General features: G+C 39.8%; 1 protein-coding gene across 1 annotated transcript; it reads left to right on the top strand.

Moving 5' to 3' along the window:
- The first annotated feature begins 2,522 nt into the window (after positions 1 to 2,522).
- Positions 2,523 to 13,230, top strand: bmp8a (bone morphogenetic protein 8a). The gene is made up of 7 exons (XM_076105563.1): positions 2,523 to 4,886; positions 9,202 to 9,394; positions 9,979 to 10,127; positions 10,278 to 10,457; positions 10,833 to 10,912; positions 12,194 to 12,304; positions 12,656 to 13,230. The coding sequence occupies exons 1-7, from the start codon at positions 4,343 to 4,345 to the stop codon at positions 12,803 to 12,805; spliced, it is 1,407 nt and encodes a 468-aa protein (XP_075961678.1). The 5' UTR covers positions 2,523 to 4,342; the 3' UTR covers positions 12,806 to 13,230.
- The last annotated feature ends 433 nt before the right edge of the window (positions 13,231 to 13,663 follow it).

Here is a 13,663-nt window from a genome sequence, read left to right as displayed (position 1 = left end):
TTTAGTTTCACAGCACAGTTTAAGCAGTAGTGCTGATATTAGTGCTGATATTACTGTAGTTTTGTGTAGTTTTCCGGATGCTTTCAAAATTGTTCATATATTTTAATGTTTTATGTCTTATTTTCAGCATGATTGCTTTGTTTGTGATTACTGTGTTTGTGTGCATCGCTGCCCTCAGGACTTGGTAATTGTCTTTTTACCTAAATATTTTTGCATGATTCCATTAGTGTGACTTTAATTCATTTTTTGTCAATTTTATCTTTGAGGCAAAATAGTATCTACATCATTTTAATATTGGACTTTTTTCTTTACGTAGGGCGTGTTTATGCGAGTATGTTTATCATTTCTGAATAGATTCCAATGAGCTAAATGGTTTTAATTCTTTGTTTACAGCCTTCAGTCGCTCTTGGTTGACAGCAGGCCACAGACTCGGAGGACATTTCTCGGTAATTATCCTGTAACGGATCAGGACACTGCAACACAGGGGAGGTGGTGGTGGTTGAAATCAATTTTAATAATTAGAAATCTCTAATGTCGAGTTCCCCTCCAGCTCTGTCTCACAGTCCCAGTTTACGTGTCCGTGTGAGACAGAGAGGGAGTGTTTGAAAATAACTTCGGGCCTGTTTATTCGGTGGTTCCACCGGAGATGATGAGGTCTGAGTCCACCCTCTGCAGCTGTGTGTACACACTCATTTTCTGTCCACACTGCATCCATCTGGACCCGTCCTCCCGGCAGCCCATCGGTCCTCCCAGACTGCCCTCTCTGATGACCGTCATTGCTCGTAATGTCATTTGTCAGCTGGGTTTATATGTTTTCAAGGGCACTCGGCTCCCCTTTCCGTTCATTCGTCTTGAACTCACTCCCTCTCTGTTCTTTCACCTCCTCCACCTCCTCCTCCTCCATCCTCACTCACTCCTCACCATGATCAGATGAAACCTCCCAAAGTTGTGGACGTGCAAAGGAAAGGAAAACAAAACGGGCAGCGCGTTAATTCCTGGCATTGGGGACTCGCCCTTTCGGCCAGGACAAAATGAACCGCGGTCACTTTGGTTTGGTCAGTGTTATTCATGCCTTTCAAAGTGACCACAAGTAGCAGGCAGCTTTTGAAGAATAGAGTACACAAACACGGGCTGGCACAGGGCTGAGCCTCACTACTATATTTGAGTCATTTCTTCCCTCCAAGTCCTTCTGCTTTAAACACACATGCAGCAAATGAGCTCGGTACACTAATGAACAGCTCAACAGGAAATGGTGTTACCCGGTGAAGCCTTCAGTGTTCAAAGGTTTCCACAAGTGTTTCATGTTGGTCCAAATTTGGCAAGTGGCATTTTTTGTCCCTGTGACAGTTATGTTTGAGATTGTAAAGCTTGAACTAGTGGTAGAAGAGGTGATCAGATCTTATACTTAAGTAAACTTATTACAATATGCATGAATACGCGCATGACTGGATGCTTCGTCATCAACAGACGATGCATATAGTCAAAATCAATCCAGCAAAACTACGGCGCTAAAACACGCATTCCACTGCACACTGAAGAGCACGAGCCGTTCACATGTTATTCACATCAGAGGGAACAATATTAACCATATCATAAAAACAACACCATAGACACATTAACACAGTAGTAACGCTACTGCAGATGTAAAAACAACAAAAGCGGTTCACTTACCAAAGCTGCTAAAACCTTTCTTTCATTACAAAGAGTTTAACACCACGGTTGTACAGAACATCGTTTTAGTTCCAGTAAATAGTCCTCCTTGATTCATGGACGCCAGTGAAGACAGTCGAGCCTCCCCAGTTGTATTTCTTGAATACGTTTTAATGCGTTTGAGGGCTGAAAATGTCCGCTCGACAGAGGCAGCAGATATTGGGATTGTCACCACCCAACATGCCAAAACGCTAAAAATGTAATGTCACGTAAAAACGTCTTGCATATCTTTAAACTTGAACTACTACTACAAAGTTCTGTTAGCTAGTTTCACAACAGTGACACTGACCAATCAAACCGCACGTTGATAATGACGTCCTCGGCTAGGCCAGCTAGCAGGCTCTGACGCGTCAAAGAATACGCCCAACATGTCGAACTAAAGATCTGATTGGTTGAACACTATGATAATCAACAATATTGTCCCCATTCACTTAAACTGCAAAGGGATTCACTTGTGAGTCTGCAGGCCTCGAGCATATTTATTTACCTAGCGACAGCATAGGGGCGGAATCTGATTGGATAAAAGCTCAACTTAAAACAAGCTGAGCTGGAAGAAGGGCAACAGAGGAAGACAGTAGCTGTGCAATGAGAAAATAAGCTTATGGGGAAAAAATGTATAATACATGTAGTGTATTTATGAAAAATAATTAAATTATAAAATAGCTATAACTTTGTGATTCTGTTTAGGCCAGCAGAGAAGGCTTTGCTGGCCCTGACGGCCCACCACTGCTATATATATATATATATATATATATATATTTATATTTATACAACTATTATATATATAGTAGAGTAAGTAGCATTAAATGAAAAATACTCAAGTAAAGAAAGTAGCCTAAATTGTACTATTGTACAAACATAGAAAAGGTAGTTTATCAGACAAGTCACTATTACTAAATCTAAGTAAATACGTCAATGATAACAAAATTTGACTGACAATGGAGGTTTTAGTTGGCAAACTTACACAAAAAAATGTTAGCTGGTTAATGCTAATTACAGCGTACCTGGCGCTATGCTAATATATTCCTAACATCCAAATGTTCACGTGTTTGTTTTGAAATAGGTTTTGGCTTCATGGTGTCAACTTCAACATTTTTTTTAGATCTAATTATTTAATGTCTTCTTGATCACAATGTAAAAAACAACCTTTTAAGTATTATCAATGAGCATTAAGTGTCCCAAGGTACCAAATATAGGAAGAAAGGGAGTTGGAAAAATAAGATGAGAAGTAAAATACAAATGAAACAACTTTTTTTTTACTAACTTACTGCAGGTTACAGGAAATAAGTAATTATTTGTTTATTTTTAGACTCATTTAAATGATTTAACAGTATTATTTATTAATGCAATCAGTTCTATTTTTGACTTGTCTGAACTTGTTACTGCCTTTTGTTTTGGTGCCACAGAGTTTGATATCCGAGAAACTGAATCCACTTTTGGCTTTGAATCCGTTGAGCTTAGTTGTCAGCAGCAGAGAATCGCTGCTATTCTAACGGGGCATCGGGCCACTTGACATACATCCCGCCGAGCCGCCTGAGACTCGATGTTGAGTAGCTATGAAAGGAAGCAGTCATAAGAAGATGAAAAAGAGGTGAGAAGGCGAGAGAGAGAGAGAGAGATATATGAGGTCTCCCAAAGAGACCACTGGGAGGGGTGATGATGGGATGCAAGTTTAAAGACTTGAAAGAGGGCGAGAGGCGGAGGCTGGGAGGGAAACTCCCTCCCGGTTATGAACAACTGTTACCCTCTCTGAGCTCCACACAGGACACTCTCACTGCTGCACAGCTCTGCCACACGTTTGAAAAAACCCAAGGACTTACAATCGGGGAACAATTTTCTGGAGTTACCGTTTTCTTAAATTGGATTAGGAAAGACATCTGGAGCCTCAGAGATGTGTGGGTGGGGTGCGGTCTCTGGAATGGATGATTAAGCACTCAAAGATGACTGGATAAAAGCTTCCAGCAGTGACTGCTCCACAGGGGCGGGTTCTCACGGGGTATCTCGTTGAGCATTGACTCACTGCAGGTGTGAACTTCATTTTCCTTGTGAGGCCATGGAGGATCGGGAGGAAACCCGATGACACGGCTCTCCGATTTCACTCCAATCTGGGGCACCTGCTCATCACCCAAATTGCTTTCCATCCCCCGAGTTCACAACTTCAAAAGCTCAGACGGATCTTCCACAGGGGCATAGTTTGTCTGTATTCAAAACACATTGGAAAGGCTTGTAATTATGCCCTCACTCTCATTATCTCTGTTTCTTCTGCTGCACGACTGAGAGGTGAAGGGAGAAGAGGATCAGAGGTTGAGGAGTGTTTTTTTTTTTTCGTCAAGATTAGAGAAGGTAGAGGAGGGAGAGAGGAAGGCAAAGAGGGGAGGGAGAGATAAACAGAGGCAGTTTAAGGCGGTAAACACGTCCCGTTCCAGAGCCAGCTCTCCTCTAAACACACCAGGCATAGATCAGCATCTGTCTGACACAGACAGGACCAACTGGAGTGAGTAGAGAACACTGTGGTTGTCAGTCTGGAAACACTGGAGCGAAGATAAACTGTCGAGAAAAAAGCTGATTATTTGTGAGATTAGACAAATCTTGATTTGCCAGCAGAGAAGAAGAAACGAGGCAAACCTCAGCCATGGACGCGTCCCACAGCTTCTCTTGTCTCTGCAGCGAGATGAAACAGCAGCACACAAGCAAAAGCAGGAGCAGAGTCCTCCGCACTACATCCACCTCCAGGCCCCACGGGCCTCTCCTCCACCCCAGGACCCTGCTCCTGCTGCCCCTGCTGCTGCTCCTCTGTCTCTCCCTGTGGAGCCAGCAGGCCGAGGCCCTGGTCCCCTCCAGTTTCAGACGGCTCAGCGGCCGCGAGAAGAAGGAGATGCAGAAGGAGATCCTGTCCATCTTGGGCCTGCCGGGGCGACCCAGACCCCACCAACCGCTACGGCCGCCCTCCTCCGCACCGCTCTTCATGCTGGACCTGTACCACGCCATGGCTGCTGACGGGGGGGAGGAGGAAGGGAATGAGATCATTGTAAACGGGCCCGGGATGGGAAAGTTTGGAGGGGCGGAGAGGTTGGCTCAGGTCAGCCACGCGGTCCTGCCCACGCTCGGCACGTACACTCCACCGCTGGGCACGGTGGTCAGCGAGGCCGACACAGTGATGAGCTTCGTCAACCTGGGTGAGTGAACTGCTTTACACCTGTGGTCGGGTATATGACCCCTGGGGAAAGAGAAACACAGGAAGTGATGCAGTTTGAACCGAGATTTCAGGAAGCGCACTGGGCTCTGAACATAGACTGTATACAGGCTTTGAAGCAGATAGCACATAGTGGCCAAACTATGGAATTACAATTTCAGGGTCTGTCATGTGATGCCATGGGGCCCAAAAAACTTTTCCCATAGACTTACAATGGGAAATATTATTTTAGTTCAGTCATTAACCTGATGACGGTCTGTCTAAATATCAATGGTGATGGACAGTAACTAAGTGCATTTTCTCAAGTAATGTACAGGTACTTGTACATTACTTAAGTACTTCCATATTGAGCTACTATGCTTCTACTCCACTAAATGTACTTTTTATCCCACTACATTTGTCTGACAGCTGTATTTACTAGTTTCTTTCAGATTAGGATTTAACACAGAAATGATGAGTTTCTAAAATGATATACTAGTAACATCTATCAAGTTTGGTTGTTAAAATTAGCTCCAATATGCAGGGATGTCCTCAAGGCAAAGTTTGACTTTATATTTTCTTGCGGCGGACTTGAGATGAAAACATTGCGCTCTCATATCTGTACGTTCAATATGAAGCTGGAGCCAGCAGGCGGCTAGCTTAGCTTAGCATAAATACTGGAAACGGCTAGCCTGGCTTTGTTTAGAGGTAACCCAATGGCATCTCTCTAATGAACATTATATCTCATTGGATTAATTAGTACAAAAATAACACTTTGTATTTTAGAGGGGGTATGCTGGATTTGTTTCTGCACAGATTAAACGGAGCAGATATAAAAAGTCTATTCACTAATTATCTTGCTTTAGCAATGCTGGTAGGCAGATTTAGTTGTCATTGGACAGAGCCAGGCTAGCTGTTTCCCCCTGTTTTCATTCTTTATGCTAAGCTAAGCTGCTGGCTGTGGCTTTATATTTAACGGACAGACGGAGTGGTATCAACCTTCTTCATTTGCAGCAGGTAAGTGGATGAATGTATTTCCACAAATGTGAAACATCTTTATCATCAGTATTGAATGATCGAGCAGTTTTTGAATATAAGATGTAAACGCTGAGAGGATGCATGAACCTGATGACACTAACGTGTCACCGCTGCCGTTTTAGTTTCTCCCCCACAGAGAGGATTAAAACCAAAGTCAGTATGGCTGATCTATATTGGTAGGTTTCCATTTCAACCCAGTATTCCTAAATCCACCAGCCTCGCTCCACTGCTGCTGCAGCCCAACTGGGCTGAGTGTCCGTAAATTGCTCCAGGACTGAGAAGACCTCCGGTACGATGATTGATGGAGGACGATAAAAGTACAAAATCTGATTAGTAAACATAACCGGAAACAAATGAGATCTCCTCCTGGAGAGGGTTCTTCCTGTTTACCAGTCAAATGGGAAGGTACAAGCTCTCTCAGAAACATGACTAAAGATTACAACATAATGGTCCTTAACCATTTCACATTGCATAACAGTGCTTATTAAGAGTGAGTAACTGAGTCTACATTTGGTTAAATTGTCCACATTCAGTGAGTAATACTTCCAAGCAGGGAATCGATTCAACTCTGAATGAATTACCTCTTCATACGCTCATACAGACACAAATCTATTAGTTGATTAATCAGTTTGTCCTCGACAACCATTTTGACTGATTTAATTGTTTAAAATAATTTTTCAAGCAAGAAAACCCAAAACGCCACATTTGATCTGGTGCCAGCTTCTAAAATGTAAGAATTTCCCTTTTTCTGGTCGTATATGAAAGTGAAGTTAATATTTTTTCGACAATCATTCAACAGCAGATTGACAGTGAATATAATGATTTGCTTCTGTAAATAATACTGTTAAACATTCCCACCCAGACCCTGTGTGAGTGTTTGTGCTTCCCTGATGCCTATCTGTCAAAGCAACAACTAAACATCCTCTTCTCCATGGCTTCCTTCCTCCAGCTCCTCTGGGATGGAATCGCTGATCTGCACCCAGTTCACCGTGGGAAGCGTCTCCTCTCTGTGCTCTGGGTCAAATGAAGGGTTTCTTTATATGAAATTCTCTGTTTTGGAGAAGAAAATGCACCCTTAAATTTATCAGTCAGCACTGCAAAAAACCTCAGCGTTTCATTATCCAAACCGCCACCATGTTGTAAACAAAGGTGACTCTACTGATGCCTTTAATGGAGACCTGCAGCGCTCGCCAGTGTTTCCCTTCATATGATGAAGCTTTGGTTTTATATTTGCATATAGAATTATCGTCATTCAATATATTGCAGTTTTCTCACTCGCATGCAGCGGTTATGCAGATATTTTACTAAATAAAGTAAAAGTAGCAATACCACAATGTAAAGATACTCTGTTACAAGTCCTCCATTCAAAACCTTAGTCAAATAAAAATATGATTTTAGTCTGAAGTATCAAAGAGAAAAAGTACTCCTCATGCAGAATGGCCAATTTATGATTTATATATATATTTAATATCCCTGGGTTATAATTATTGATGCGTTAATGTGCACATAACTTGAATGTTGCAGTTGGTAAAGGTGGAGCTTATTTAAATTACTTTATATATACTGGTGGGTAGCTTAATCTGTTATAATATATCACACTTAATTGGATGATTTGTATTTTCTATTAATATTTTGCATCTGCAAAGTAACAAAAGCAGTCAGATAAATATAGTTTAGCAAAAAGTACAATACTGGATTCCAGAATGCAGTGGAGTAGAAGTATAAAGTTGAAACACACGAGTAAAGTACAAGTTCCTCAAGATTGTACTTGAGTAAATGTACTTAGTTACTTTACACCACTTGCTTGAATGTCTTGTTCCATAAAGCTGATCCTCTGCAGCTACTGAACGCTTCATCAAGTTTCTGTTTTGTGACTAATCTAATCAATGTGTGTAGTTCATGTAAGTTGAATCAAACCAGCATGGGTGTGTGTTCCTACGCATATGTAATAGAAAGACGCAGCTGGTTAGAATTAACGGCCCCACTGAAACACGCCGAGAGAAAGAAATAAAAGAGGCAAACGGTTCGAAGAGAGATGAAAATACTGCTGTGGAGGGAGCGACTCTAAAAATACCAGCAGAGCTGCAATTAGTGGTGTTTGTGCTGAGCAGCTGCTGTGGTTCAAGGCACAACGTGTCTCTAATTACTGCAGTGTGTGTGTGTGTGTGTGTGTCCCTGAGAGGTTCCCCACAAGGACACACACACACACTGCGCCGGTGTTTGTGCGTTGGCCCGCTCACCTCTTCATCTACGTATTGTTCTTTAACAGGAAGTCCACATGGGGACGTGTTTCAGTGAAGTTTGGCAGAGTGAAGCGATACATCACATGTTCTCTTCTCTGTCAGCACTTGAGGTGCCCTTTAGCAAGGCACTACATCCTGTTCAGTGGAGTGAGATGCAGGATGCTGGCGAAAAAGAGCGAACACGCATCATAAATCTTCTTTACGTAAATAAATCTCAGGAGTGGCGCAGAAAGAAACTGGGTGGGGATATATATATATATATATATATATATATATATATATATATATATATATATATATATATTCCTTCTCTCTTCTATGAGAATGAACTTAAACATTCCAGTTTGTACTGACTTTGTTACAACTATGCTGACAAATATACTTCTTTACTTCTAGTAAAACTAGCAGTACTACTGTGTAGAAATACTCTCTTTCACGTAAAAGTCCTGCATGGCTTTACGAGGACTGATTCATTATTTCTTGGCAGGCTAGCTGTTACCAGTCTTTATGCTAAGCTAACTGGCTGCAGCTTAATATTTACTGTAAAGATGATCTGAAATATCTTTCAGGCACGAAAGTGTATAAACTCAAAATCATGAACTTTTAAATGTTTCCATTTCATGCTACTGCATACAATAATACTTTGTACTACTTACTCCATTACATTTAACAGGAAGCTATTAACTAGTTAGTTTGATGAATCAGCTCATAGAGTATGACATGTTGTTATAGATTGAAGTACAGTTAAAACTATAACCACATAATAACTCTTCTAGATGACTTTGATCTGATGACTCTTACTCTACTTGTTGTATTGCTAGTTTTACTGAAGTGAAGGACTGAATTCTTCTTGCGTCATTAACTCATCTCCCAGTGATCCCATCCGCACACCTTCACACTGTTTCTCCTCTAAAACTGTTTCACATCCGAATCTCACACCACCGCCTTTTTGATGATAGAGCTTTTTATCAAACATCAAAACATCTCAATCTATTAGCCTAAGACTTGAAGCACATATCTCTCTCTCTCTCTCTGCAGTGGAGCAGGAGCGTGACCTGTTGCAGCCTCGTCCGTACTGGAAGGAGTTTCGTTTCGATCTGACTCCCCTCCCTCAGGGTGAGACGGTGACGGCGGCAGAGTTTCGCATTTACAAGACTCTGACGATGGGCCAGAGGGCCAACCGAACACTGCACATCTCCGTCTACGAGATCCAGCGAGAGAGCAGACACAGGTTACGATTGACATACTTGTCCAGAGCTGTGTGGAGCCACAAGATAAGCAACACGCTGTTTCTCATGTTGTGGGGCCACTTCTAGTCTTTCTGACGATCTGGCTCACTTGCAAACAAACCGTAGCTCTGTCGTAATCCTCCCATTGACTGGTGATTCATTTAACTGAAGTCTACTCATCCGAAAGCAAGACATTTTTTTCAAGTTAACTTTTGTCAGTGGTGTTGATTGCAAAATTAGGGAAATCCATCTTCCTCTTTATTGATTTTGATAAATGGGTTCGGGTGTAATCAAGAATACATCCTTCAAACAGACTTAAAGGGTTTGAGTGTACAAACCCTAACTCTAACGCAAAAGATCTTGAGCCTGACCGCTGCAAATTATACAAATGCCTGCTTTTATTTTGAAGGAGTGTAACATCCTGCCAAATGTTCAAATCAGTTAACGTATTATTCATCATTTAGTATAAAGATGTAATCGTTTGCTTGATTGTAGGAGTGAAAGTTCAATGTTTACCTTTATCTCTCTCAGCCTTCTTCTTTTCGCTGTTTGATCAAGTTGACATTATGTTCTACCTTTTGTTCAGAGAACCAGAGCTGGTGCTGCTGGACATGCAGTCAGTGCCTGCAGGACAGGAGGGCTGGCTGGCCTTTGACGTCACCTCGGCCTCCAACCATTGGCTCCTCCACCCCCGCAGCAACCTGGGCATACGTCTCTATGTGGAGACAGAGGAGGGTGGGTACACCAGAGGACCATCATAATCCCCTTTTAATTGGTGTAATTTACATCCAAATGAATTGATTGGTTTATTTGAAGTACAGTACAGTAGTACTGCTGCCAGTACTACTGTATGAATTCTACTCATATTACTGTGTCCTCTCCCAGACCGCTCCCTGTCTGCAGGCTGGATCGGGCTGGTGGGCCGCAGGGGCCCTCGCTCCAAACAGCCCTTCATGGTGACCTTCTTCAGGGAGAATCAGGTCCCGTGTCGGCCGCCGCGAGCTGTGAAGCCACATCCCCGCAAGAAGAAACCCAAATACGACCTCCCAGTCCCCAGCATCCATAGTGAGGGTCCCGGCACCCACAGATATGCATTTGATGCTCTAATGTTATTTGAGTCTCACAAGGTCCCGGGATTTTAAAAAGATATTTATCTGGCAAATATTCAAGATTGAATATGAGGAAATCATCCTTCATTAAAAGACCGATTCCTAAATGTGAATCATTAGTTCAGCTTATACAATCTATGAAGAAATGACATCAATTTGTTGTTATGCAGATATTAATAAATTACTTTGAATTACGTAAAATGTAATCAAAGGGAACCCAACCTCGGTGACTCGATGTACTGATTGCGGAGGTCATTTTAAAACCTTAAAATATATAAATGATAGAGATAAAGTCTTGTTTTGAACTAAATGTTCTTTTCTTCTTGTTCAGATCGGAGTCCTGTAAACAGCGGAGGTCAGGCCTGTAAAAAACATGAACTCTACGTCAGCTTCAGTGACCTGGGATGGAAGGTCAGCTGTGAATTTAACTTCTTTGATTCTTGTTTTGGCTTCAGGAGTATTTAGTCCTTTAATTTCTTCCTCCAGTTTCATTAATCTATTTACTTTACTTCTTGCATACAAAGACAGTATGATTGTTCAAGCAGAAAGCAGGATCGTTTAGTGGGCTGAAAGAAGTCCATTATATCACCGTGTCATACTTGGGCTGTAACTAGTTATTCTGTCGCTTCGATGCATTTCTTCGCTTCATCCTGAACATTTTTCAAACAGTAATTGCATTTCTTATAACAATTCGTTCAAACAGCACCGCTTAATGGATTACCTGCAAAAGTCGTTAAAAAAGATAATGCTATAGCATGTAGAAAACAGTATGTCGTAAAAATGCACAGTATGTCAAAATCCATTTTAGCCATAGGATAGTGTGTATGAATGGGTGAATGATGAAATGATGTGAACGCGCTATACAAGTACAGTCCATTTACCAAATAGCTTCAGATCTGAAGCTATTTCACAGCAGAAATGTCGAACTTGATCGATTAAATGTAACCAGATGTTGAAGACAAGTAGTTTTGTACCAAAGCAACTGAGAGTCTCGTATTAATTATTAGTGTGCATAGTAGATTATGGCCCACATAATATATATATATATATATATATATAATATATATATAATATATATATATTATATATATATAATATATATATATATATATATATATATATAATATATATATATATATATATATATATAATATATATATATATATAATATATATATATATATATATATATATATATAATATATATATATATATATATATAATATATATATATATATATATATATATATAATATATATATATATATATATATATATATATTTATAATATATATATATATTATATATATATATATATTATATATATATAATATATATATATATATATATATATATAATATATATATATATATATATATAATATATATATAATATATATATATATATTATATATATATTATATATATATATATATATATATATATATATATTATATATATATATATATATATATATATTATATATATATAATATATATATATAATATATATATATTATATATATATATATATATATATATATATATAATATATATATATTATATATATATATATATATATATATAATATATATATATTATATATATATATATATATATATATATTGTAGTGATATTTCTTAATACGTTTTGATGATTTTCCTGCCTGTAACTATATTTCTGTGGTTGTACTCAGGACTGGGTTTTGGCCCCCACTGGATATTCAGCTTACTACTGTGATGGAGAGTGTTTCTATCCTCTGGGCTCCTGCATGAACGCCACAAACCACGCCCTCATCCAGCAAGTGGTCAGTACGGTCATGACTCTCATCCCACAACACTTATCACATCCTGAACTCTACGATAAGTAAACTCCTTTTATGACTGTCTGGACTTCCATACCAACATGCTATTTAGTATGTCCGAAACCTTAGTACGTGGATTTCCTACTATTAACTGTGATATTTTACTAACATTAACACTGGACACTACGCCAGCATCAATATCCCATAATGCAATCAACGTTCATAATGGATAAATGCGCACAGCTCATTCACTTCAATTTAAGCATATGGATATGATTTCACTTTGAGACGTAATCTAGTTCCTAAATGAGTTCAGACCTCGTGAATATTAATTATGAACTGTTCACGCTGCAGGTCCACCTCCTGAAGCCTGACGAGGTTCCGAAGGCATGTTGCGCCCCTACCAAGCTCAGCCCCATCTCCGTCCTGTTCTACGACGACAACAACAACGTCATCCTCAAAAAACACCGCAACATGGTGGTTAAGACATGTGGCTGTCTATGAGGGCCACACAGGTTCCACTTTGACACTGAAGAGTCCTAAACCAAACAAAATGTACATGATGGGGTTTTCTACACAGACATTAACTCTGCCAACGTAAAAGGTTTCTGCTAACAAGATGAACGACGGCACTAGAAATCTAATTTAACGTTATTGTCTGTGTCTTGGGTGTTTATGTCCACATTGTCAGCTGGGCCTTTTCACTGAATATCTGAGGTATTTGTTTTTAACAACTTTTCCCCAAACTACCGTACATGCCTTTCTTATGCAGCTGTAGTCTCCATAGAACTGTAGATTGGATGGTGAAACATGCCATTAATGGTGCTGGTTGTTTTTACTGTAACACAATGTCTATATGAAGAGAAAATTGTATTGAATTAATAAAACGATATTAACATTATCTTGACTTATGGTCATAGTTTTTAAAGGACTAAAACCCTAATAGCTCACTGTAAATACTGCAATACAATTGCAGGTTAGTTAAGTGGACTCTATCAAAACATTTGAAAATGTCTCCTAAGGTCTCAAGAGTATTGACTAAGCTTGTACTAGTCAGCATTTTATTAAGTATTATACTTAAAGTAGTTCCACCTAGGGCTGGGCGGTATGACCAAAAATGCATATCACGGTGTTTTGTAAGATTCTGGCGATATCACGGTATTTTTTTCTGCGTTAAAGCATTAATTAACGCCGAAAAGAACCGGCCAGCGAGCGGTGAACAGCTGTTTCTGTGGCGTGTCTTCCATTCTGTCACTTCCTGTTTCCTTCACCTATATTCCCCTGGGTCCTAAGTACCTCCAGGTACAGCTTCTTATCAGTCTATGTACCAACGTACATTTATAACAAATACCACACATATTA

This window comes from Anarhichas minor, unplaced genomic scaffold (genome assembly GCF_050575085.1).
Source record: "Anarhichas minor isolate MPS153535 unplaced genomic scaffold, ASM5057508v1 ptg000033l, whole genome shotgun sequence".
Taxonomy (NCBI): Eukaryota; Metazoa; Chordata; class Actinopteri; order Perciformes; family Anarhichadidae; genus Anarhichas; species Anarhichas minor.
The sequence above is the reverse complement of the archived record's forward strand: the minus strand, read 5'-3'. Positions and strand labels throughout refer to the sequence as shown.